General features: G+C 44.0%; 1 protein-coding gene across 1 annotated transcript in view; it reads left to right on the top strand.

Moving 5' to 3' along the window:
* Positions 1-27,846, top strand: part of LOC122797772 (zinc finger imprinted 2-like) — a 354,512-nt gene that overhangs the window by 198,786 nt on the left and 127,880 nt on the right. Inside the window, exons 5-6 of the mRNA XM_044066294.1 lie at positions 188-313; positions 1,686-1,805. Coding sequence (XP_043922229.1) covers positions 188-313; positions 1,686-1,805 — 246 coding nt within the window. The remainder of the gene's footprint in view (positions 1-187; positions 314-1,685; positions 1,806-27,846) is intronic.

Here is a 27,846-nt window from a genome sequence, read left to right as displayed (position 1 = left end):
GTAATGATATTTTCATTCCATACAGGAATCGTGCAGGAGAAGAAATGCTAACATATTGCATATGCTGTCCCTTGTTTTAAGTTTTGATCAGAAGAAAATCTGACTTGTTTCACTGCTGAAACTAATTTGTAATATGTTAATGTACCAGTTTTTATTTATAATAATTTTATTTCTGTTTGAATGACAGCTTCCAGTCCTGAAGTTATTCACCAACCAGTACTGCTGTCTGAAGTTCAGGAACATGCTTCCAGTTGTAAAGCTTTTAGCACAAAGTTGTATGAAGACCAAAAGGTTCCTGAAACCACTCCTAAGTGTGAGTAAATTGCTAATAATTTGATCAACACTCATTCTTGCTCCATGACAGCTTTTACTAGATTAAAGAATATATGTCCTGTATATTTTTAGCCTAAAGCTTTTAACCAAACATTTGTATTGTGAACCTGTGAACGTTACTGTTTTGTCATACCATTTCCTATAAAGGGCCATGGGAGCCAGTCACATCTCAAATTAGTATCACTGTGGAACCCTTTTTCTTTTGTACAGTTCTAGTTACCAGTGCCATGTTAGCTTCCGTGGTGAAGCAGAGGTATTCTTCTGGTTTACTTGGTACCAACAATTGTCTGAAGTAAAGTAGGTGGTATCCTTTTAGTCTTACACTGGACCACAATAAAAGTGCTCATTTCTTGCTTATGCATGGGCTGTGTACACGTACACAGAGAGGATATGCTACAAGGTTTTATCAGACTACATTAAATGTCACACACACACACACACACACACACACACACACACACACACACACACACACACACACACACACACACACAGTAAATGTTTCATTTCATAGACTTCCCACTGCAATACTACCTTAAGCTTCTGAAGCCTTTCTAATTATCCTTTATGCCAGGAATTAATCTTAAGCGTCTTTAAAGGTTTGTAAGGCCTTTCTGGTAAATGAATTCCACATCTGGTCTCCTTTAAAAGATCATGTCCCACTATGGTATTTGTAATTTATATTTGAAAATCTTACTGTACTTCCTTTTGAATCTGCTTCTGAAGTTGATTTGCTCCAGACGAAGCTGTTCTAAAGCTGATTTGAAGTACCTGTCTTAGAATGGGAACAAAAAAATCACTTTCCATCAGCTAGATGAATTTCCAAATTCCAGGCATTGTCAAGCTTCCGTACCTAGTCTTCCTTAAAGATAAGTGTACTTGCAAACTAATCTTTTCTTTATTTTTAGGATAGCCACTGTGAAAAACCAGTCAGTCAGGTCATGCACCTGTATTTTGTCTTGATTATTCCAACAAAAGTAAATATTTATTACACTGGATGGATGTCCATGGACAGGTTAGAGTTTATATGACTAAAACCAAGTCGGTTTGAAAAAATTCACAATTATTTGTTACATTTTCCAGTGAAAACTTGGGATCCAAAGTTTGTAAGCTAACTTTGTCCAGGTAGCTATTCTGATTGCTTTAAATGTTGCAATGAACAGTATAATAAATCTCTGACATACCTGTAGCAGACGAAAGTGGAGCAGTGGCTACCACTCAGACCTTTTTCCAGCATATATCCCTCGATGTTTGTTCAGCTCCTATTCATCAAGAGATGGTTTTATGGGGAGCGTATAACTTTCATTCATACTACAGTGCTCTTGCTGATGAAATATTGTATTTTCTAACAGCTGCAATATCTGATCCAAATCCAGTAATATCACTTCTGGAGGATGACCAGGAACTTGACAGTGGTGAGGCTTCTGTGAAAGAAGATTTTGGTGGGCGAGAAGTAGCCAGCAGTCCCAAAAGTAAGTAAATAACAAGATGCTTCTTGAAATAGGGTTAACTCTTTTTAGTTAGTGATCACTTGCTTTATTTAGATACTGTAATGCTAAGACCTTATTTGATAGCCTTTCATTTGGTACTACTGTGCAATACAGTCTGTATGGAGTGTTACAACACGGTGATACTGTTCTCTCAACCTGACATGATAGATTTCTTTAACTACTAGGGAGGCCATGATGCCAAGTACATTTCCATGTGGATGGAGTGTCGTCAGATTGCCATTAAGGGAGTGCTTTGCAGTTTTTGGAGAATATAGCAGTAGAAAAGAAAATGGAAGTTTTTCCAGACAAAATATTCAGTAAAATGAGCAAAGTCCAAGATTCCCAAACTGATGGGTTATTGAGGCTTCAGCTTAAAATGATTGCGAGTATTAGTTTAGAATCTGCATTGGAGAAAAGAAACCTGGAAGGGACCACAAATGTTGCCCACAAGGAATGATTCCATCAAGGATGTGCAAACTGTCCATGTGAAAAGATGAATACAGAGGGTGATGGGTGAGGAGTGGGTGGAGCAAAACACAAGTCGCAGATTTGGAAATATGTGCACTTTTGAAAGAAACTCTTGAAAAATGTGACAACTTTTATGAGCCTGAGAGGACTGCTGGTTTGGTTTAATAAGAATGTTTTAGATACTTGGCAAAGTTGAGGTATTCCCTGGAGAGATACTTTGTTAGGTAAAGATTAATAGACTAAGATTTAAAATGTAAAATATTTGTGCACTGATATGTATTGTATTATCTTGGTGGAAAATTTTATGTCCTTCTATTCCTGTGTTGCAGTATTCTATTTGTGGGATTTCCTGCCCTCAGCCGACTTGTATGTCGGCTCTTATACAAAAGCTTCAGCTTGGCTGTTGCAGCGTGCATGGGACATCAGACGCAAGGCCATAAACCAGGGGCCTTAAATGTGAAGTCTGCACACAGACTCTGAACTTTTCAGCCGCAGACGACCTACGCATCGTAAAATTGCTCCTTCACAGACGTCACATCAATAAAGCTAAGTAACCCATTGGTTTCTGTTTTTCTTGTTTTGCTGATTGTTATTGCTTAGGCTTGGTTGTTGTAGCCTTTAGCTGATGTCAGGTAAAAAGGGCAAGTGCCAATGTGGACGCCAGATACCCCATAAAGACTCCCATCATAGGTGTGTTTTTTGCTTAGGTCGGGAACATGATCATTCCTTCTACTCAATTTGTCAGTCATTTGTGCCAAAGACCTTATGCATCTGTCTGGCTGCTGTAAACCTCTACCTAGAAAACCAGTGGCTTAAATGGTTAACCCTTAGAATTGATTCCGCATTAGAGGCTGCACCCGAACCTCTGCTCAAGAAGGCCAAGATTCCTAGGCCTTCCTTGGCTGATGCTCTGCTTCCCTACGCCCCCGCCAACTGCCGATCTAACAGTTAAGGTGCGCTTGGCGGATCTGTCAACTTCAACAATGTCCCTTGAGGAGGCCGTTGCACAGCCGACAACCGGCATGTCCTTGGAGCATAGCCAGACACTGACTACTGTCGATGTCAAGGGGGAACCAGTTTCTGTGGTACCTCCAACCAGGATCCAGACTTCAGAAATGTTAACTTCGAAACCTGATGCCAGGCCAATTCCTACTTCTACCCCGGCCAAAAAGAAGTAGAAAACCAAGCATACCTCCTTCTCTACAGAAGTCATACAAGATTGGCAGGTCTTCACTTCCTCTGTCGAGCTGGCCTTTATGGCCCTTGGGCCTTCAGCCTCAGTCTCTACTACACTGCCTTTACTGAGCCCTAGGCTTGCATCTGCCTCTTCCCTCCCACCCATGACTTCTCAAGTTAGGGAGGAAGAGCATGATTCTTCCTTTTCTTCCTCAGAGGATTCTATTTCATATACATCCCACATTGGTTCTCCCCAGGAGAGTATTATTCTTTTGATGAGGAATCTGTGGAAGGGAATTCTCCACCTGAGGATATTACATTTGGTGAGGCCATCACCAAGATGAAAGGTTACTTCAAATGGGATACTTCCCAAATGACTGACACCCAAAAAAGATACTTTGAGGTGCTTCAAGTGGAATCACCGTCCACTTCGGCTGTCCCTGCGGTTCTACCTGCTTACTTGGATGCCTTTAATTCAGCTTCTAAGGCCCCAAACTCCCAGCCTCCGGCCTCTAAGTGCACTGACCGCTTCTATAAAGTGCCAGAGGAGCAGAAATTCCTAGTTAAGCCTCCCTACTTGGTGGACCCAGCTGTCATTGCCACCGCTCAAGATAAACAGTCTAGACTGGTGCCTTCTGCCTCCCTCCTACCCACCGATAAAGATAGCAAATGTATGGATAGGATGGGCAAGAAGGTATACACATCCTCCACTTTGGCTTTCAGAGCCATAAATTATCAGACCCATATGACTAAGTATGCTCTAGACTTAGTATCTCAAGCCTCCTCCACGGTGGCTTCTATTCTTGACAGTCCCATTAGGACTGACAATACCTCCAAACTGTCCTTGGCCCAGCAAGTAGCCAGGCACTGCATCAGATGCAGCTACAATGCTGCAGAAGCATCTGCCCACTCTGCAGCATCTGCTTCTGTCCTCAGGAGATACTCCTGGCTGAGACTCCAGAATTTACCAGAATATTTCAACTCCCAGATGTTGGATGCCCACCTGGATCACAATTTCCTTTTTGGTAAACAATCTGCAGACCTTTTCAGGAATCTGCAGGAAAAAGGTAAAGAATTACAGGGCATCAAACATCTGCTGGTGTCCCCATTCCCAGGTATTATAGGAACTACCCTGCTAAAACCACCTTTGTAAGGCATAATCCTCCTCAGACAGCCACTTCCTCTTACAGATCTAGAAGAGGGTCAAGAAGACCTACCACGTCCAGACCTACTGCACCACCTCCTCAGCCCAGGCAATCCTTTCAGGACAGAAGAGGTCCCAATAATGCGCGACTGCCTTGCCCACCTACCACTCTCTGCACACCTTCCCCACTGTCTCCCCTTCTGGCAATCCATCACCACAGGCCAATGGGTGTCCTATCCATTATCCAAAAAGGTTACTTCCTTTCCTGGAAAGAAAAAAACTCCCAGGAAAGGTATTCCATTCCCCCCAAAAACAGGTTCATCTCCTGCCACAAGTTTTGTTAGACCTGCTAAGGCTAGGCACCATAGAACCTGTCCCCGCAAGACAGGAAAGAAAGGGATTCTACTCCTGTCTCTTCCTGGTCCCCAAAAAAGATGGGCCCTGGAGAGCTATCTTAGACCTTTCCTTTCTAAATCAACACCTTCAGATACCATTGTTCAAAATGTTGTCACTCCCCACTCTGCTGCCTCTCATTCCAGCCAAGGCCTTTATGGCCATCTTGGACCTAAAAGAAGCCTACCTGCACATACCCATCAGGACTTCCCACAGACAATTCCTGTGTTTCTCTGGACCTTCCTGTCATTTCCAATTTACTGCCTTGCCCTTTGGTTTATACACTGCCCCCCCCCCCCCCCAAGTCTTTACAAAGTGCCTAGCCCCAGCCATTGCTTTCTGCAGAACTTAGGGTGTCCAGATTTACCCATATCTGGATGACATCCTAATCGTAGCAGAGTCCAGAAATACCATCTCAAAGCACCTGCACTTTACCATGTCCCTTCTGCAAAATCTAGGGTTTACCATCAACCTTCCAAAGTCCTCATTGAACCCAGGGCAGGAAAAGATTTTCCTAGGCTGCAGAATCAGAATGGACAAAATGAAGGCCTTTCTCCTACAGGACAAGGTTCTATCCCTGACTTTCCACTTCCAGGAATCCCTACACTCCCAGAAGGTGACGGCAAGGCAATTTCTTCATCTCCTGGGCTTAATGGCAGCAACCCACCACCATGCTACCACTGGCCAGAATGCACATGCACATGCTGTAGTGGTACCTCAAAATCATTTGGTCCCAACACCTACATCACTTAGAACAGGTTATTCCCCTCCTTCCCTGTCTAAAGACAGAAATCAGCTGGTGGATCCAGCAAGTCAAACTAAACCCCAGGACTCCCACTCCGTCCCCCCACCCCAACCCAAACAATGCATACAGATGCCTCAGATTCAGGTTGGGGGGGGTGACACTGGCATCCTACAGGGTTCAAGAAAAGTTGCACCCCTCTCTTCAGGCCAAGCACATCAATGTCAGGGAAATGACAGCAGTCTTCCTAGCTCTAAAGACCTTTATTCCCCTTCAGGTACCAGGGGTGCTCCTGATAGTGACCGAATACCACTGTTATGTGGTACCTCAACAAACTGGGAGGAACAAAGGCCTGTGCAGACTGACCTTGCTGATATGGGACCTAGCGTTTCACCACAACTTGGTTCTGCAGGTGACCTATACCCCCTTGCAGGAAAACAAGCAAGCAGGTCTCCTAAGCAGGACTTCCTCCCCACAGCACGAATGGATGCTGGACAGGGGGGGGGGTCTTCTTAGACATACTCCACCTGTGGGGTACTCCACAAATAGACTTGTTTGCCTCCCCCTCAGAACAGGTAGCTGCAGACCTTCTGCTCAAAGACCTACTCCCCTCTAGCATGGAGAGTGGACGCTTTCAACATCTCTTGGGAGAGGAAATTTCTTTATGCCCCCCCCCTTGTCTCTAAACCAATCTATCCATCTACCTACTTTCTTTCCCTCCCCCACTAGTGAAGGGGAGAGGATACTGCATTCCATGGATGTGCACAGGCAACTAAGATTCTACCTGGACAAAACCAAAACCATTAGGAAATCTAAGCAGCTCTTTGTCTCCTTTCACCCCAGAGGCCCTGGGCAAGGCAGTCTCCAAACAAACCATCGCAAGCTGGATCAGAAAAACTATTTGTGTCTGTTACTCCCACCATGGAAAAAAAAACCCAGTGGGAGTAAAGGCCCATTCCACTAGGGCTGTGGCCGCCTCCAAGACTTTCATAAAAGGTGTGGACACAGCATCCATTATGGAAGCAGCCACATATCCACACTTTCACCAAACATTACAAACTTGACCAAGTCTCCAGAGCATGGGCAGGATTCGCCAGGGAAATCCTACAGGGCCTTGTAGAATCCTCCTCAGCATCCGCCACCCTCTCATCCGCTTAAGCTGTGGTACTCTCCCACAAGTTGAATACTGCAACATAGGAATAGAAGGACCTAGAATAGTTGTTGTAAAATCTTACCATAGCCATAGATGTCCTTCTCTTCCATGGTGCAGAATTCCTTCCCACCCACCATTACCCCCAATTCACTCTCCTTTTGTCCCAGCTAATACCTGGACCTATCTATGCTACTGTAGGACAACCATGGTCACATACCTGAAAACCACTGGCATTCCTCCTGCTGGGCCTTCTTCTCTACCTGCTGGCCTTCAAGTTCTGAGGATTGTGCGTGCATGTCACATTTAAGGCCCCTGGTTTATTGCCTTGCATCTGACATTGCACACATACTGCAACAGCCAAGCTGAAGCTTTTGTATAAGAGTCGACGTACAAGTCACCTGGGGGCAGGAAATCCCACAGCTAGAATGCTGCAACATGGAAGAGAAGAACATCTATGATTATGGTAAGATTTTACATAACTATTCTTTGTCCAAGTTTTCAAAACGCTTTTTAGTGCAGAAAATAAGTAGATTTCTGACATTTTGTCTGGTTATTTTATAAAATTAGTTCAATTCCCGTCTTGATAGCTGATTTTTGATTTATTCAGAAAGTACATCCTATGCTAGAAAGTGCTCTAGTTGAAAGTTTAAAATGACTGATAATAACAGTGATGTTCAGATGTGCTCCATAGTCATGAAACTTGTCGAAAAAGGTGGTAGAGAATGAACAGAGTTACAAGGCTGTACCTGAAAATCAAGGTAATCTTCACTGGGCATCATTTAGAGTTATCCTATTGAATTTAGTGTGCTGTCAGATTGTTTTAGCAAGGGGGTTGATGTACAAAGGGAAAGTTGTTGAGGAGCAGTAGGCAAACTTGTCTAGTTCCTGTTTTCAATAGAAAAGGCTTGGAATAAGACTCTGGTATTTGTCAGCAGCTTGTGCCCTGAGTATGAGACATACAACATACAAGTGAATTTTTGGGGTAAAACATTGCTTTCAGATCAAGATGCCACATTTCCCATTTCAGTCTGTTGAATTCTGTTATGGTATCTAAACTTGAAATCAGGGAGAAGGTATTAATGTTTTAATTCCATTGTTATCCTGTATTTGGCAGCCTTTGACAAATGTCCATGGATCTTACCACACCAGGATGGATATGATACAGCTCTGTATAATCTGAATTTAAGACTGCAGTAGCAATAATGTGGAAAGAACATTTGGTCTTTTCTAGATTTATGAATTTATGAGATTGTGGCAGATTTGCAGGAAAGAGGAACAGTAGATTGAAATGACTCCTGTGTAATAATGTTGAAAAGGGAGATTAATTTAGCATTCAACAGAGTCCAGTGGGTAGGTCATAATGTAGCCTGGTGTAATATTTTGGAGCATAGTTAATTGCATTGTTTAAAAGGGTGGTACTGTGACACAGCGGTAAGATATCTGCCTCTCAGCCGTGGAGTGTGGAGTTCAAGGATCTATATTAGCTAGTCAAAGGGTCAAAAGAGCGAATGCTCTTTCATCGACTGCTAATATGCGAAAACACACGATGTTGACCGGGCGGAACTGCAATTTTTTTTCCTGGGCCATTGTCAGGACTTTGCCGTTTCCTCCACTGTGGTGCGATGTCAGAGTTGGTATATTTAAGTAGGGGGGTGTAGGGGAGAAGCCCCCCACTTTATTTTGTTTGTAGATTTTTTTTTTCTTTTTTTTTTGGAGCAGCGACCCCCCCCCACACCCCCACCTCAGGGAAAAAAATCACTTGTTCTGTATGTTCAACATTTGTGTGTTCGCATATTAACAGTCGATGCAAGAGTGTTCGCTCTTTTGACACTTCGACTAGCTAATATAGACCCAATTTCGAGCTTTCCTTCTAGTTCCTGCCTTTGTGAAATTTGGTAGGTATTCTGGTTTCTTTCTGAACCCCAAAACTTGTAGATTGCTATACTAAACTGTCTGCCTTGCCCGCCTTTAGTGGGTGCCAGACACAAGTGTGATGCAGCACTGACAGAGATACCAAAGTGCAGTTGTAATTGTTATATAAGATGAGCATTTCTGTATCTGAGAGAATTCTTCTTACTCCCAAGGTACGGGAGTTTTGGGATAAATTAAAAAAGTAGAAGAAATGTACTGGGCACACACTTGAAAATATTTGGGTTTCAAGTTATGATCTTTGTTTTAGCAGTCTGTTTTGTGTTTGCACTATTTTTGTAGTCGGAGTCTCCGAGTTTGTGTAGTATTTACCCTTGCCCTTGTGGACTAATTTCTGACTAAAACAGGTTTGCAGACCTCTTCAGTTAACTGATTAATAAATAAAATGTAAGGCTTCTCATAATGTTTGAAGAATTATTTTATATGCTCATATCCCCTTGGAACAAGTGCTTCTGGGAAGAGGAATGGGTTAAGATATGCAACTGGGGATTGCAATCCTTAAATGTAGTCAAAATTTGTGACATTAAAACATGGGGAGGGGAGGTATCTCCAGAAGGTAGACTATACAAAATCGAGTAGTAGGTGCTGGAAATAGAAGGAGCTGCCCAATGGGGTGGGAGCAAACTAATCCATTCTAGTAATAGCTCCTGTGGTTCAGTTTTATAAATCTGAAGAAACCTTACATTTTATTTAATGGCATGCACACGAATACATTTCAACAGCATGAAAGTATATATTGATTAGAGCACTGGTTTCATTTACATTATTATTATTCAACTTTGCCTGTGTCACAAGCACATACATTGTAAAAGCACCCTATGTACGGTTAACACCTGAAGCTGATATAATAATTTTTTGAAAGAGAGTCTGCTGCAAGCTTTAAATGTGATATGCAAATGGAGTTCTGTTTTCTTGTATTTCCAGGTTGTGGTTTACTTGGCCAGATCCTGCTGATGCAATCTGTAGGCCAGCCTCTTGAAACTTTTCCTAACAAAGTATTATTCACTGAGATGTTACAGGACAGTTGCTGTCTTCATATCAGTTTTTGGAATACAGCCATTCATTTATTTAGAGGCATGAAACCATCGAGGTAGACTTCAACTTTTTATATTGATCTTGAAGTGTAGAGTTTAGGTCCAAGCTGTAATGAAGCGCATGTTCTTGGAGTAGCCCCACCAGTGAGGTCCTGAGACCCCTCCAGAATAATGAGGGTGGGAAGATTATCTAGGTTGGAGACTTGAGGTAAAAGTCCAGTCATTTAAATTAGGATTTTTCAGAAGAAATGTCAGGCTATTTTACAGATTTTGGTGTGGCAAATTGGACATTTGAATAAAGGCAGCTTTTGAGCATTGTACAGAACAACTGGAATGTACTTATTTTATAAAATACCCCCCAGTACTCCTAGTTAATGTGTAGGTCTTATCATTCCATGACAGTGTGATTCCTTGAGTCCACATCATTTGTAAGCTGTTTGATTGTTTATCATCTGGAGCCCATCTTGCAGAGTCTGTGAGGTTTGTGAGATAGACTGCACAGGAAGTGAGCTGACTTCTAACATCATGGAGGGCTTGCACTGCTACAGCAAGAGATGCACCCCACCTGTGTGACGAATCCAAGTTGCCTTCCCCATTATATTTCTACACTAAAACTACATGTCTTCAGTATTAGTACTTGTCCTTTAACCATTCTTAAGTACCCCTCTAAGTGCTGTTATGATCTGGTCTCTTGCTAGGTCTAATCAAGGACAGAAGGTAAAAGTGCTCCATTTCTGTATTTTCATGCCACTCGACTGTATTTGAATTTGTCTTGTATTTTCACTGTGTCTTTCTTAAATGTTTTTATTTTTCTGGTAAATCTCCTGAGGATTTCAGTTAGTCAGTAATACCAGACATTGGAGTTTTGTACTTCCTATTGATCAGAAAATGCATATTGGTAGAAAACCTGTTCTGTTAACTTTAAGTGAATAAGACTAGTATTTAAAAACTGTCCCTGATTTTGATTTTGTCCCTCCCATTATCTTTTGATTCATCTACAATTCTTAACCAAGAATTTAAGAGTTGTGATGCTGCCTGTTTGACAGCGCTATATGTTTTACCTGCTTTCTACATTTTTTTTTTGTAACTAGTAGTACATGGAGCAGACAAATCTCCATGCACTACAAGAAGTATGATCAGTTCAGCGATCTTAACCCGTTATGTGTTCTCAACATGTATACTATACAAGAAACCAATAATAAAATTCAGTTCAGTGGCACTTCTTTCTTTCCCGAAAATACACAAATGTGTATTACTGCCCTTCATATCCCTTCTGACAAGAATACAGCTACAGTGGAAGATATGCTGTATTGGATATCCTTAACAATTCCACAAGAAAAAATACTACTAGGTGATGTCACTATCAATTGGTTGGACATAAACTGTAACTCCGCTACCTCCAGTCTGTGGGCATTGCTAACCTGTTAGCCGACAGGTTTTGTGAAAACTTCACTCCCCTGTCCCTGCCACGCGTACCCCTTTGTATCTTTAAAGAGCAGGTCGTGAACGTCCTCATTAAGGTAAAAAAAACAGCATCTACGGGACCTGATAACATCCCAGTCTGCGTCTTACATGGGCTCAAACAATTATCAACACCACTGGGTACTTTTTTCATTCATAGTCTAAGCACCGGCTTTATCCCAGCTGAATGGAAAAAGGCCACCATTATTCCCTTGCACAGAGGGTAATGCTTCCACTGACCCCAGGAAATATAGACCTATTAGCCTGGCTAGCCTTATCTGCAAGGCTATGGAGTGTATCATCATGGACCTTATGAACAATGATATAGGTAATCTTCAAACACTTGACCCTACTTAATTTGAATTTGTCAAAGGGAGATTATGCCTGTTAAACCTGGTGGACTTCTTTGAGACAGTTACTAAGGCCCTTGACGAGGGGACATCCATGCATACTGCCTACTAGACTTAGCCAAGGCCTTTGACATTATCCCCCACTCAGGCATCATTGATGAGCTCACCCAGATAGGTATCAACCCTTATATCATTAGATGGGTCAATGTTTGCTGATGACTGCAAACTGGGATAAGTCCTAGAATTTCCAAGTGATGTCAACATCCTACAAGAGCGTCTTACACAAACAAATGATGACAAAGTCATGGCCTTAAACTCACTGCAAAAAATGTGTTGTGTTATCCCTTTCGGTAAGAGCGATGTTCCTGCTAACTGCCACATCAATAACACCATAAGTACACACACTGTGGTGAGAGACGTGGGCACACAGGTTGACAGCAACCTTACCTTTGATCACCATGTCATCACAGTGATAAGAAGGGCATTCTATATTTCTCATCTCATAATTAAAGCATTGCCTCCAGAAAAAAAAAGTAACCTCCCTGTACTCTTCCCTCATCGGGCCAATAACTGAGTACAGTCCCTCTTTTGGTATGTACTTTTCCAAGCACCTGCATCAATTGGAGAGACCACAAAGGTTCCTCACAAGGAAAAGTCAATGTTTTTGGTATCTGTCTTGTTAGAATCATCTGAAATCACTGCCACTTTATTCTGTTTCATACAGACCACTTGGAGGCGATCTCTGCCTTGCATATAAGGCAATCTTTGACTCTGCTTTATTGGAAATGTTGCATATCTCAAAGTCAAATGGTACATGGATTACTCTCACTAAAGACCTTAACGTGGTATGTGATATTAATAGGGCCTGCTAGAGGGACGGAGTTGTCTCCCAGAGGTTACCACACCTTTGGAGCAGATTCCTGCTTCATGGCAAGCAGAGAACCTCATTGGCCCTTTAAAAACACACTCTGGATGATTGGATGGGTAACCAACTGTTAATTCACCGCCCGTGTCCCCCTTGGACAGGGGCAATAGGTACTGATTGTGGAAGTAGGGGTAAACTCCGAACCTGTGAACCTAAAACTTGGCTAGGCTTGAAAGGGCCCTACGGTCATTAACCTAGTAACCTCCTATGATCCCATGAACTCATACAGTTTAAAGCAGAACATCAAACTCCTTATTAGTCTGGATCCTAGTATCAGACCCTAGTAAATCCACCACCACTGGTACAATGTCAGATTCTGTCAGTGACCACCACCCAAGCTGTACAACCAGGCGTCTCACACACTTAAACAGCATCTTTATAAAGCCATATGCAACCTATCTAAGATTAACCTAGAAATATTCATTACTACCCTATCTTCTATTAACTGGAACATCCTAAAAATCCTCCTGCTGCAAATGAATTCATTGCAACTTTCCTAAATACCCTTAAATAGCCTTGCACCTCCTAGAAGGAAGAGAATAAAAACAAATAGTGAACAATTGACTATCCAGAAAGAATAGTGCTAATGCAAGATAGAGAAAAGGTGTGGAAAGAATAGCAAAAATATAAAATACCACAGTATCACAAACTTCAGAATGCTGCACAACCACAATAAAAATCAAATTAATTAAAAAGAAATACTGTAACAACATTCTGAACAACAGTAAACACAACCCTAAAAAAATCTGGTCAGCCATTAAATAAGTCTTACATCCTGGCCAAAAATTCACTTTTAACTCTTGTCCCAATAACTCACCACTCAAACTGCAATAAAATTCAACTCTTATTTCACAGATAGTATAGCATCCCTAAAGATTTACCAACATCTAATCCCAACTCTGCCCAGCAGCCACATGTTGCCACATCCACTTTCATCTTCAAACCTGTACTCACCGTAAAGTTCCATGTGAGTTGTCCATCTCGCCTTCCGACTCAGCCTTATACAAAGGCTTGAGATCTTCCACTTGCTCGTGGCTGTAACCCTTATCCCATTATGCCCTAGGAAAGCTCCCCAGATCTTGTTTCCTGATATAACAGTAGGTACCAATAAAACTGTCAACAAACTTATAGAGCTATGAAGAAGGTCAGAGAACATTTATTTCACAATTGTAACTGATCTGTCTTCCAGGAGCTAAAGGTTGGGCGAAGGAGGGTGGGATGTAAGAATGAAGGTGAGATGGACAACACACATGGAACGTTATGGTGAGTACATAACTTCTTTATGTGATGTTGTCCTGTCTCGCCTACATTCTTAACTGGTTGGGACGGTGTCCCTAGCACCATATTTCTTGGGTGGCTCACGGAAGAATATTCTTCAGAACAGTAGACCCAAAAGAGGCCCTGTTCCTGGAGGCCAAATCCACTTTTGTAATGAATGATAAAGTTATGAGGCCTTGCCCATGTTACTGCAGCACAAATGGTATCAATGGGTAGTCTCGCCTGAAAAGCAGAAGATGTTGCTATGGCTCTTGTAGAATGACATTTTACTTTCTTGGGAAGTTCTTTCTTTTGAGATTTGTAAGTAAAAGTAATAAAATCTGATAGCCATTTTGAAAGTGTGACTTTTGATACAGGAGCACCTTTCTTATAGTCTGAAAATGATACAAATTGGTCAGATTTTCTGAAGTTCTTTTGTCCTATGCAAGTAGAAGCCCAATTGCCTATGTACATCTAGTTAGTGTAGCATATATTCTGCCTAGTCGCCATAGTTGGGGAAAAAAAACTGGTAGGTCTCTGGATTGGTTCAGATTAGATCCTGAGCATACTTTGGGTAGAAAGGATGAGTTTGTTCATGGGGATACTCTGTCTTTGTGGAAAAGCATGTAGGGGGGCTTTATTTACAGTGCTTGAAGCTCTGAAACTCTTCTAGCAGAAGTGATGGCTATTAAAAGGATTGTCTTCCAAGATAAAAACTTTAAGCTCACAGGATGGTGCAGGTTCAAAAGGAGGAAGAATCAAATGGGATAACACAAAGTTTAGGTCCCATGGTGCTGGAGGCGCTTTAATGGGTGGTCTTAATAAAATAGCACCCTTAAGAAAAGCCTTGCAAAGTCTGTGGGACATCACATTCAGCCCCGATTCACCTATGTGGAAAATAGATGTCACTGCTAACTGAACTCGAGTAGTAGTTACAGCTGCACCCTCAATTAATATATTTGCCAAGAATTCAAGAATGGAAGCTATAGGGGCAGAGAGGGGATCAATGTGGTTATTCAAAGCCCAAGAAGAAAATCTCTTCCATTTGCTTGTATATAACTTCCCTGCTGAAGCCTTATGGGATGAGATCAAGATACATTTCACTGATGGAGAAAGGTTAGGGAGTCTGGCAATGTTTGGAATTGGAGCAGCTAAGCTGTCAATTTAAGGGCTTGAAGGGAGGGATGGAGCATCCCTGATGCATGAGTTAGAAGGTCCAGAATTCACGGCTCCTGCTGAAGATGAGGCCAAAGGAAGGGGAACCAGATTTGATGAGGCCAGTAAGGGGTGATGAGTATCAAATTCCTTCCCAAGGAATTGGCTTTCTGAAGAACTTTGGCCCTCGGGTCTCCTCTATGCCTTTCCTCCCTTTCCATTGATACCCAATCATGTACAAGTGCATCCCTTGGTGACTCCCCCAGAGAGGGGGATAAGGACAAGATAGCTGCTGTATTTGACATTCTTGGATATGGGAAAAAGGTTGCAGCAAGGCTGAGCCCATTTGCAGAAAATCATTTCCGCTACTTCTTGATGTTCATCGTGTTTCACTGTTGCAGTCATAACTGTAGGGTGCTCCTGCCGGCAGGCAGCCCGAGGTCGGCCAGAATCCCAAAGTCTGGGTCGTCCAGCACAAGGCGGTACAAGCTGACGTCAGTATGCTCTGGTACATAGCCCTCAGCCGACGCCATCTTCTCCAGTCTTTCTTGCTGTGCGGTGGAAAGCAGCTCGCAGTGTCGTTTGTGGTTTTTTTTTCGAACAGTATTTTGTTGTTGTCGGTCTGAAGTTCTTACTTCTCTTCTCAAAGCTAATCTTTTCTTGTTCCTCCGATGTCAGAAAAAGTTAATAATTGTATAAAACAAATACCTCATAAAGATTTCCACTCTTACTGTTACCCTGCTTAGGCCCTGACCACACGTTCTTGTTGTCGGTTCTGTGCCAGGTTCAACTCTCATTGCTATCAGCAGGTATGACTGGGCTCTAAATTATTTTGGCAGACGCTTCAATTATAGATGTCGTCGGACACCACCGAAATTCAAAGAAAGCGCAAGACAAAGACAGGCCTCCGAGGTCCAAACAGGACTCGTTGCAGCTGGAGCCAGCGTCCGGTTTCTGTCGTCAGTGAGGCGCTTTTTGCCCCTGTCGTCCGCCACTTCTGAACCGATGGGGACTCCCATGGGGAGCCATCAAGGCCTACTATTTTAACTGCTGCAGGACCCCTCAGATGGGTCTGGAACCGCTGTGCACCGCCAGCAGGTACCGCTTCGGGGGTTTTCAGGCCTACTCACATCACTATTTCAAAGGCAAAGACAAAGACTCCTGTTAAGTCTAAAGTTCCTGCTCAAGCTGCTTCTGAATCTACTCCCAGGACACAGAAGCAATTATTAAAGATGGCTGAAGATTTACTTAATGATTAATGATTAGGGGTTCTCACCCCCCACCTGAGAAAAGGCCTCGACAGGATGTTCCTCTGGATTCCTCTGACCAGGCTTCTGTATCTTCTGTATCTTCTGTCTCTCTTCCTCTGATCAGGAATATTCTTTTCCTCCTTATGAGGATTCGGATGCTGAGGTCTCCTTGCCCTCTGCCTCTCCGCCTGAAGATTTCTCTTTTGGGGAAACCTTGCATGAGATGAGGGAACATTTTCATTGGGAAGGTCAGGAGTATTCTGCTTCCAAGAAGAGGCTTAGAGAATTTCTTCTTCTTCCTCAGCATAGGCCTTTAGCTATCCCTCCTGTTCTTGACATTGTGGATGATGCTTTTTTCTGAGGCTAATTTGAATCCTGATTCCATGCCTCCTGCTCCTTCTAAGCCTGATAGATTTTATAGGGTTCCTGACTCTCATTTATTCTTATTTAAGAACCCTTCTGCGGATCCTGAAACTATTTCTCAGGGCTCTAAGGCTGCTAAGGTTGCTACTTCTAAAAAACCTATTCCCTCTGAGAAGGATTCTCGTGCTTTAGACAGGTGGGGAAAAAAGATATATACTTCTGCTACCCTGTCTGTAAGGGCTTTAAATTGCCAGTTTCATATGTTTAAGTATCAGCAATTTCTTTTGTTTGTTTTAAAGCAAAAGCTTGCTTCCCTTCCTGCATGTGCAGAGGATAAGGAACTTCAGGATGTATTGCATGCAACTGAACAAGTGAACAAACATAGTTTGCATTGTGGTTTTGATGCTTTGGATGCTTCTTGCAGGGCTGCAGCCTCTGGTACTGTTATCAGGAGACATGCCTGGCTGAACAAAGTTTACCTGAACAGGTTAAGGCTAAGTTATTAGATGCCCCTGTTCAACATGATGTTCATTTTGGATCTAAGGCTGAGGAGGTTATTAAAAAGATGGAAGAAAAGGCAAAATCTATGCAAACAGTAAAAGATTTCTTGCAAGTTCAGCCTCCTAGATTTTCCAGGAATTGGCCCTCAAAAATTGGTCCTTTCCCACGTCTGACAGGCCTCAAAGGGGAAGATATAGACGCTCCAGAGGTCGTGGACAAGCTCAGGCCTCTTACAGATCTAGACAATGGACTGCTTCTTCACCTAGAAGGGGAGAAGACAGATCCCAATCTCAAAGAAAGCAAACTCAATGACTCTCTCGGTTGGGCTACAGGACCCCTTCACCTGGATGCCCCTCTCGGAGGAAAACTGTCTCTTTTTCACAGAAATTGGACTCATATTACCCAGGACAGATGGGTATTGGACGTGATTTTAAAAGGTTACAAATTCCACTTTCATACTCTGCCAAGGGCTTACGGTTTTGCCAGATCTGCCAAAACATCAATGGTCAGAGGCCTTAAATCAAGTGGATGCTCTTCTGGCCATGAGAGCCATAGAGCCTGTTCCACTCTCAGAGATGGGAAAAGGGTTTTATTCAAGACTATTTCTGGTTCCAAGAAAACAAAACTCATGGAGACCTATTCTGGACCTTTCTGTGTTAAACACCTTTTTGGAAATTCCAAAATTCAAGATGCTTACTCTGCAGCAACTACTTCCAATGCTATCTCAGGATGCCTGGATGGTGACATTGGACTTAAAGGAAGCTTACTTACACATTCCCATCAGGCAGGAGGAAATTCCTCAGATTCAAGGCAGGTTCGAGACACTTTCAATTCTCTGTACTGCCCTTTGTTTTATCCTAGCCCAGAGTCTTTACCAAGTGCCTGGCACCAGTAGTGGCTTATTGCAGACTTCAGGGGATTCAGATTTACCCCTATTTGGACGACTGCCTTATTCAGGCGGACAGCAAGGATCTTCTACTTCAACATCTGAAATTTGTTCAACGTCTTCTCCTCCTGCTGGGATTTTCAGTGAACACAAAAAAGTCACATTTGATCCCTTCTCAACAAATGGTATTCTTGGGAGCCCTCTTAAATACACCCTTACAAAGGGCCTTCCTCACTCCAGAAAAACAAACACAGCTGGCTTCAATTTTCAACACCTTGGCAACTCTATCTCAGCTCACTGCAAGGAAATTCCTGCAGACACTGGGCTACATGGCTTTCTGCATTCTGTTGATTCCAAATGCAAGGCTTCATATGAGAAAGCTTCAATGGTATCTGAAAAGTGTATGGTCACAGCATTACCATGATCTGGACATTCTGATTCCTCTGATCCCCTGCCTCCAGAAGGAGTTCCTCTGGTGGTCCAGGGTGTGTGCTTTAAGCGCGGAAAGCTTTTTCGCTTACCTCAACCTACTCAAATCCTAACCACAGACGGATTATGCTTGGGGAGCACATTTTCTAGGCAATTGCCAGCAGGGAACCTGGACAAAGGACCATCTTCACTGGCACATCAATCTGAAGGAAATGTTGGCAGTTCAAAATGCTCTTCTAGCCTTCAAGAAGTTTTTGCAACCAGGGCCTCTGCTAATTCGCACCAACAACACCACAGTCATGTGGTACATAAACAAGCAGGGGTTCTCATTCGCACTTTGCAGACTAGCTATGGCTTTATGGGACACAGCTCTAAATTTGAATTTACATCTCCAGGCTCAATTCATTCCAGGAGAACAGAATCTCTTAGCAGACAGCCTGAGCAGCAACATTTCAGATCCTCACGAATGGATGCTAGACACCAACTTATTCAATAGGATTACTGCAGTTTGGGGATGTCCCCAGATAGATCTGTTTGCTTCCCATCTCAATCATCAGCTGCCTCGTTTTTGCACCAGGTCCTTCCACAAAACAGCTTGGAAAGTGGATGCCCTGTCCTTCAGCTGGAGAAGCCTTTCGGGATATGCCTTCCCTCCTCTTCCTCTTCTACCTCGGGTATTACTGAAGATAAAACAGGACAAGCCCAAGTTCCTCATCTTGATTGCTCCAAATTGGCCTCGACAGTTTTGGTATCCAACTTTAAAGCACCTGTTCCTGGAGCCTCCTTGGATTCTCCCTCTGAACCCTTCTCTTCTGTCCCAGCATCAGGGTCAGTTACTACATTCCAATCTCAAGACCCTTTGCCTGGCAGCTTGGCTCTTCAAAGGAATTTGATTTCTTCTAGTCTTCCCAAACAAGTTTTGGATGTTCTTCTGGAAGCTAGACGGCCTAGCACTAGGAAATCCTATGCCTCTAAATGGAAGAGGTTTTGTATTTGGATGCAGGACCGAGGCTCGGACCCTCTGGTACCTGATCTCTCTTCTATTTTGCTTTACCTTTCAGATCTTTTGTCTAAAGGACTTTCTTTTTCTTCCATTAAGATTCATGCTTCTGCTATTTCTGCTCATTTCAATTCTGATCCTCCTGTTTTTTCTCATCCTTTGGTGAGACAATTTTTGAGGGGGGCTAAGAATTTGACCTCCAGGAGGGGCTAAGAATTTTGCGCCCTCCCACCCCTCCTGTTCCTGCTTGGGATCTTAATTATGTTTTAGAAAAACTTACTTTGCCTCCTTTTGAGCCTGCTGCATCTTCAGATATTAAGTTTTTATCTTGGAAGACAGTTCTTTTGTTGGCTTTGACTTCTGTCAGAAGGGTCTCAGAGTTGCAAGCTCTCATGGCTGTGGAACCATACCTTATTTTCCACCAGGACAGAGTATCCTTGAGGACCAATCCTACTTTCATGCCCAAGGTGATTTCGAAAGTGGCTTTAAATCAAACAATTCACCTTTCTACCTTCTTTCCTAATCCTCAAAATAAAGGGGAAAGGATTTTGCATTCCTTGGACGTGCACAGAGTTTTACGATTTTACTTGGACAAGACTAAAGAGTTCAGAAAATCTAACCAGTTGTTTGTTTCTTTTGCCTCCAGTTCTCTTGGAAAGGCTATTTCCAAACAAACTATTTCCAAATGGATTTCTTATGGAATAAGATTTTGTTACACTCATCATGGGAAACAGTTTCCAGGTACTGTGAGAAGTCATTCTACTAGAGCAGCTGCTACTTCTACAGTTTTTCTCAGAGGAGTTCCTACCAAGGATATCTTGGAAGCTGCCACTTGGAGTTCTGTGCATACTTTTTCCAAGCACTAATCTCCTTTGTATTCTAAGATCAGGGCAGGCTTTGCCTCTGCCTATTTTTGTGGTCTCCTGCCCTTCTTCTGTCTAAACCTCCTCCCTTTTTCACTGCTTTGGGATTCCACCCTACAGTTATGACTGCAACAGTGAAACACGATGAACATAGTACAGTTGTGTACACCTACCATAAATGTAGATGTTCCTCCTATCCCCTCTGTTTTCTCTTTTGTGGTGTATTTGTGTTTCCTTGTTGGATTCATTTTTGATTTATTGGGGGCTTCTGACATCTAGGGCAAGAAAGGCTGGAGAAGATGCAGGAGCACCCTACAGTTATGACTGCAACAGTGAAGACACTCGAACATCTACATTTATGGTAGGTGTACACAACTGTACTTTTTAGTGACCACTCGTGAGGCATCAGAATTGCTCTGCTGAGTTTGTCTGCTATCACACTGGATTTCCCCGGGATTTGCATTGCTATCAGAAAGTGTTGGGAGGAGGTCGCCCACTGCCATACTCTCAGGTCCTTCCGACAAAGGGGGTAAGACCTGGTTCCTCCTTGTTTGTGTACCACACAACCAATATGTTGTCTTGTCTGTATTGCAATAGTTCCTAGTGGAAGAGAGTCATGGAATGCTTGCACGCTAGAAGCACCACCCTAATTTCTAGGACGTTGATGTGCAAATGGGCCTCGTGATCCTGTTAAGTACCTTGGACTGTCTTTCTCAGACAATGCCCCCCCCCCACTTGGGAAGCGTCCATAGTCACTGTAGCTAAAGGTTGTGGAAGAATAGAGGATCGACCTAATGTCACCTGAGCGGAGTGATGCCACCGGCGAATGTCTTTTTCTTTTAAGATTTTGCTATAATTTGGTGGGACATGGGTAGGTCCTGCATGGACCACTGAGTGAATAGAAGCCACTGCAGGATTCTCAAATGCAAATGTGGTAATGGAATCAAGTTTATTGTTGCTGCCATGGTCCCCAAAATTTTCAGGACTGTTCTTGCTTGTACTTTTTTTTGGAATTTAGGATGTTGACTTGATGTCGTAGGACTTGAACTCTTTCGGGGGGAAGTTTTGCCATCATTTTTGTTGTATCTAGATCTGTTCCTATAAAAACAATATGTTGAGATGGCAACAAGGCAGGTTTTTCATAATTTATTGTGATTCCTAAGTGAGAGCAGAGCTTGTAAGGTGTTGCCTCCTGGTTTTATTAGTAGATGCTCGTTGGTGGCAGTTAGGAGCCAGTTGCCTAGCTACAGAAACGTTCTGAATCCTAGGCATCTTAAGTGAGCCATGACCACTGCCATACACTTGGTGAACACTCTGTGGGCTGTAGTGAGACCACAGGGCAGAGATTGAAACTGGTAGTGACTGGCTCCCAGCCGAAAGCTTAAATGATTCCTGGATCGCCTGTCCATTTTTATGTGGTAGTACGCATCCTGAAGGTCTACAGAGCACATCCAATCATCTTGTCCCAGAAAAGGGAGTATTGACTGCAGTGTTACCATCTGCAACTTTGACTTTCTTACTGATTTGTTTCATTTGCTGAGATCCAGGATGGCTCTCCAGTCCCCTGTTTTCTTTGGAACTAAAAAGAATCTTGAGTAAGATGTTCTTCGGGTTTCACTGTTGCAGTCATTACATTTGGGTAATCTGCTGGCAGGTTGCCCTCACTCGGCCTGAATATCAAAGTCTTGGGTCCTGCGTCAGTTGTTGTCTCATCTTCCATGACGTCAGGTCATCAGGGGTGTAAAACAGGCAGCCAACGCCATTTTCTTTAGTCTTTCTTGCCGTGTGGTGCCCGAAGTGGAAGCAGTTTGCAAGTGCTGGTCAGCTGACTCCTGAAATTTTCGAATTCGAGTTTCAGAACCAAAGTCTTCAATTAAAGCGAAGTACCCCATTGGGGAAACTTTTTCTTGCTCCATACCGATGTCAGTAAAAGTTAATAATTGCATTACTTGTGGAAAGCAAATACCTCATAAGGATTTTCATTTGTACTGTATTCCTTGCCTAGGCCCAGATCATAATGTTCCTTGCTGTCGGTTTTGTGCTAGATTTAAGCAAAGCACTATTAAGCGTCAGTATATCTTTGCTTCAAAATATTTTGGAAACTGATTTAACTACCCTGAGATGTTGTCGGATAGCAATCCAACTACCGGAGTTCACAAAAAACGTAAAGAAAAGGACAGACAGACCGTCGAGTTCCAAAACCAACAACGAAGCTTCTCCTAAGCCACTTAGTGAGACGCTTTCACAGCCCCTGATACCTGCTACTTTCGAGTCGCAGGCCTCTACTGAGACCCATGTGGAGTCCGGCACGTTGCGAGATTCTCAAAGTATTGTACCCACCGATGTCTCTCCCTCGGATGGGTCCGGAGCCGCTGAGTAGGCCCCAGCTTCTGAGGGTGTTTTCAGGCCTCAGAATTTCTATATAAAACTGATGCCAGCTTCAAAAACAAAGACAAAAGCAACTAAGGCAAAAAAACTGACGCATGAGCCATGTGCTCAGGCCTCTATGCCCAAAAAGCAGATGATCAAAATGGTTGAAGACTTAATTACCTTAATCAGGGGTAGACACTGATTATGAATCTTCAGATCACGTTTCCATTTCTTCCTCTTCTGATCAGGAATTTTCTGTACCACAATGTGAGGATTCAGATGCAGAGGAATCCATCCCATCTGCATCTCCTCCTGAAGATTATTCCTTTGGAGAAACCTTGCATACTTTGAGGGAACATTTTCATTGGAGAGTCAAGATTTCTCAAAATCAAAAAAGAGGCTTAGGGATTTCCTTCTTCTCCCTCAGCATAGACCTTTGGCCATACCTCCTGTATTAGACATTGTTGATGATGTGTTTTCAGAATCAAGCATGACTCCAGATTCCTTACCTCCGGCTCCTAGCAAGCCAGACAGATATTACAGAGTTCCTGACTCGCACAAATTTTTATTCAAAAACTCTGCTGCAGACCCTGAAACTATCTCACAGGGTCCCAAAGGTGTAAAGGCCTCAGCGGCTAAAAATCCTACCCCCTCTGATAGAGATTCCAGGGCACTGGATAGATGGGGAAAGAAGGTTTATACGTCTGCAACCTTGGCAATTAGGGCCTTAAACTGCCAGTTTCATATGCTTAAATATCAACAGCATGTCATGGAATTATTGAAACAGAAAATTATGTTGATTTCTGAATGTGTGGAAAATAAAGAATTACAGGAATTATTGCATGCAGCAGAACAGGTTGGAAAGCATACTTTGCAATGTGGATGTTATGTAGTCCAATCTCGCCTACATTCTTACCTGTGGGTTCGGAGCCGAATGTCAGCTCCGACTCGGCCATACTTTTTTTTTTAGCTCAAAGTCTTTTTATTGGCTGGGCTAAGATGGTATCCCATGCTGCACTGCACTCTATCCTCAGATCTCGTTTGCCGCTCGAGTAGCTCGGACGTGGTCTTGCTCTTGGCTGTAGTTAAGTACCCTTTTTCTTCTTATATCAGAGAAGTTTTTTGCAAAAAAGCTATTTTAATAGCTATTGTGTGTGTTCTTATCTGTATTGTGTAAAAGTTGTGTTTTTCTTGATTGTTTATTGTGGTATCCCACTAGCTGTTTTCAACGGGCTAGGCCCATTTCAGTTAGAGGACCTAGTCTGTCCCCTTGCTTTCCTTGTGTGCTAAAAGTTTCCCATGGACTAAAACCATTTAAATTAGAGGAATTAGTCCTACCCCTTGTATTTGTGTCTGAGGATCCTTTGACTTAGAGATCTTTGTGGTGTTCTGTCTGTTGTTGGCTTGTTCCCGCTTTGTGACTGTTTGACTGTTGGTCGATTTTTCAGTTAGTTACTTGTTGTTGGTTAACTATGTCCAAAGATACTAAGGAGCATAAGCCCTCGGGCTTCAAGAAGTGCTCTAAGTGCAGTTATAAAATGTCCATTACCGATGGACACTGTGTGTACTGTCTGGGAGCGATTCATCTCCAGGAATCGTGCAGTTTCTGTCATACCTTTAGTCTGCGTGTTCTTCAGGAAAAGAAGAACAAATTGATTTTGAAGGGACTTCTGAAACCCTCCTTTGAGGAGGGTCTGGAGAGTGCTTCCAAGTCTAAGGCAAAATCTTCAAAAGCAAAAAAGTGATTTCCAGCTCCATCAATCTCCTCGGAGCCACCCGAGAAAATAGCCAAGTCTGCATAGACATCCTCGTCTTCATTGTCCCCGGGGCCACAGGAAGTGTCAGTGGTTATGGAACCTGCTTCGGCTCCAATCTTCTTGGAACCTGTTCAGAGCCGATCGCCTAGCATTAGGCCAGTATCTCCTCCTCGCAGGTCCCCTTCAGAGAGGAGGTCTCAATCTCCTTCTCTATCCTCCAAATCTTTCAGGACCTTATCAGATGTGGACGTCGATAGTGTTGCAGAGACTTCTTCAGTCACCGGTACTGACAAAATTGTTCTCTGCTCCGACCCCGTCTGCTTTGGAGCCGGTCCCTCAACCTGCATAGATACTTCCTCCTCCGAGCACATCTTAGCTTTCGGAGCCGGAGTGCTTGGCTTCGTGTGATGTCCCTAGGTCGGTTCCGACAGCCCCTCTTGGCTTCCGACATCAGCTCGGACCCAGTCGGCGCTGTCCATGGGGTTCAGGACTCTGGATTCTTTGGTCGGACCCGAGGGAGAGGCTTCGGGACACCTCTCGGCTCCTAGTCGGCACTTTGGCGCGGGGAAGCCTGACTCCTGTCTTGGCTTCGGAGGCTGGTCATTCTTCGGATCCAGGAGGACCAGCCTTTAGAGGCCATGCGGAGCGCGCTGGCCAGGTCATCAGCGGCATCATATGGGTCTGTCATTCTGTCCCCTACAACACTGGTGCAGGTCTCTGATCACCATCTATCTCTGGACAGCGGAGCCCCAAGGCCTCAGGGGTACCCCCATGAGTGGTCCCCATATTTCTGAGGGCCCTTCAGAGTTTTTGCCTGAGGAGCCACCCAGAAAGAAAACGTGCAAGAGGAAGCACATAGATTCCCAGGATGAGTTTCTCTCACATCAGACACCGACCTCGAGGAATCGGAGGGGTCCCCTAAGTCATTCTCTGAGTATGTTTCTTTCTCTGCCATCCTAGAGATTTTGAAACAAAGAGGTGACTGGCCATCCAAAGCCCCCTCCGAGGAGGAGTCGGTGTTCCTGAAGGCCTTTGTTGCTCAGCCCTCTGCCTCCTGGGTATCTCCACCCTTCGAGCTTCTGGATTTGGTTTGTCGAAGGGTGTGGGAAACCCCTGACTCTGGAACCAGTCCCCAGGAGACCCAATAAATTTTTGTCTGCTCCTCCTGATGAGGAATTTCAATCCAAGGGAGTCCCTGTGGATGCCATGGTGGTGGCAACTAACCCAGAAGGGATTAGCTGAGACTTCTTCCACCGTCCATCCCTCTAACAAGGAGTCTAGGACTATGAACCAGTACAGGAAGCGTACATTTTCTTCAGTGGCCTTTACCCTTACGGTCACTGAATTACTTATCACACTTTACATGGCTCCAGAGATATCTCCTCAAGGAGCTTGGAGATACTGTCATGGGTAACGTTTCTTAGGCGGTGGCCCAGACGGTCAACGCTCAGATGTCTACCCTCAATTTTATTGCAAACTCCTCCATGAGGCTAATCTCCTACGCAGCCGAGGGAGCGAGTAGGGCAGCAAGTTCAGGAGTTGCTCTTAGGTGTCAGGTCTGGATGCGCCTTTGTCAATTCTCAGAGGCCTTCAAGTTTTCATTCACCGACGCCCCGTTTGATGGTTCCTCTTTGTTCAGAACTAAGGTGAAAGACGCTCTCACTAGGTGCGAGCAGGAGGGAAAAACTCTGCCGTAGGAGTCCATTTTTTCCCTTCCCTCTAGACCTTATCCCAAGGCCCAGAGGGGGTGGCAAAATGTGGTTCAAGAAATCACAGAGGTTTTTTCCCAGTGCACAAGGTGAGCCCCCCTCCAGAGGCAGGTGAGGGGGTGGTTATTCAGGGAGACTCCGCCCTAGGTGCAGAGGAAGCCCTCGCAACTTGGGAGACTGCAATTCCTTTCGTAGTTTTCCCTACCACCACTCCTGATGGGAGGCCTGACTGTGCGTTTCCGGAGTCAGTCGGGGGTCAAATCTCATTATACCCGGAGGCCTGGCAAGATATCACCCAGGAACAATGGGTTCTATGAATAATTTCTGGAGGATATGTCATTCCCTTCTCGTCAAATCCCCCTCCAATCAAGAAAATCCCGGATGTTCCACCCAGTCAAAGGGATTATGCAGCTTCAGAAGCTTCAAAGCTGCTAGAAAAAGGAGCCATCCAACATGTCCCCTCAGACCAGATCCGATTAGGGACTTACTCCAGATTCTTTTTGGTGCCAAAAAGGACAGGGGACCTGAGACCCATATTGGATCTCGGCCAATTGAACACCCATGTGCAAAAGTCCAAATTCTGAATGGTCACATTGCAGTCTATTCTCCCATTGTTGGGAAAAGAAGTGTAGATGTGCTCCATCAATCTCAAGGATGCTTACTACCACATAAATATGGACAGGGCATCCAGAAGTCACCTACGCTTCCAGCTAGGAGCCAGTCACTTTCAGTTTTGAGCCCTGCCCTTTGGTCTCACCATAGCCCACAGGGTGTTTACCAAATGCATGGCAGTGGTGACTGCTCACTTGAGATGTCAGGTGTTCCAAGTGTTTCCGTATCTGGATGCCTGGCTCCTTACTGCCACCACCAGGCATCTATTACTTCAGACCAGGGACACTACTATCAACCTATGTCAACAGTTGGGCATCACATTGAACTGGGAAAAATCTGCCTTGATGTCCTCACAGCATGTCACTTTTATAGGCACCGAATTAGACACCGTCCTCATGCAGGCATTTCTACCACGGGAAAGAATCAGAGTCCTACAACAACAGTTTTACGCCTTGCTCCCTCTGAAAAGAGTGAAGGCAAGATGGGCCCTCTAATTGTTCGGGACAATGGCTGCTATGATTGTTAGTCCCTCTGGCAAGATTACATATGAGGCTCCTTCAGTGGCTACTCTTCGTCCAGTGGTCTCTTCAACGTCTTCCACTTTCTCACCCTATTCTACTCAGACAGGTGCAAACAGAATCTCATTTGGTGGCTTCGCACCGACAACCTCAATGCGGGAAAGCCCTTCGTTCCTGTGCCCCTGGTTGCCACGGTGACCACGGATGCCTCCCAGTTGGGGTGCGGGGGCAATATCTAGGCAGGACAGTCCAAGGTACGTGGCAAGAGCACAAGATGCATTTGCATATCATTGTCCTGGAGGTGAGAGCTGTGCTACTAGCGTCGCAAGCACTTCAGATTTTTCTTCCTCTCGGGACTATTGCAATCCTCTCAGACAATATGTCAATGGTGTGGTATCTAAACAAGCAGGGAGGAACCAAGTCTTATCCCCTGTGCAGAGAGGCCATGCGAGTGTGGCAGTGGGCAGTGTCTCCCAACATTTTCTGGTGGCAACGCACATTCCGGGGAAGTCCAATGTGATCGCAGACAGGCTAAGCAGAGCTATTCTGATGCCTTATGAGTGGTCCCTGAACTGTCA

The sequence above is a fragment of the Protopterus annectens genome, chromosome 3.part1, assembly GCF_019279795.1.
Source record: "Protopterus annectens isolate FY-2018-M chromosome 3.part1, PAN1.0, whole genome shotgun sequence".
NCBI classification, from domain to species: domain Eukaryota; kingdom Metazoa; phylum Chordata; order Ceratodontiformes; family Protopteridae; genus Protopterus; species Protopterus annectens.
Note: the sequence above shows the minus strand (reverse complement) of the source record. Positions and strands in the feature narration are given on the sequence as shown.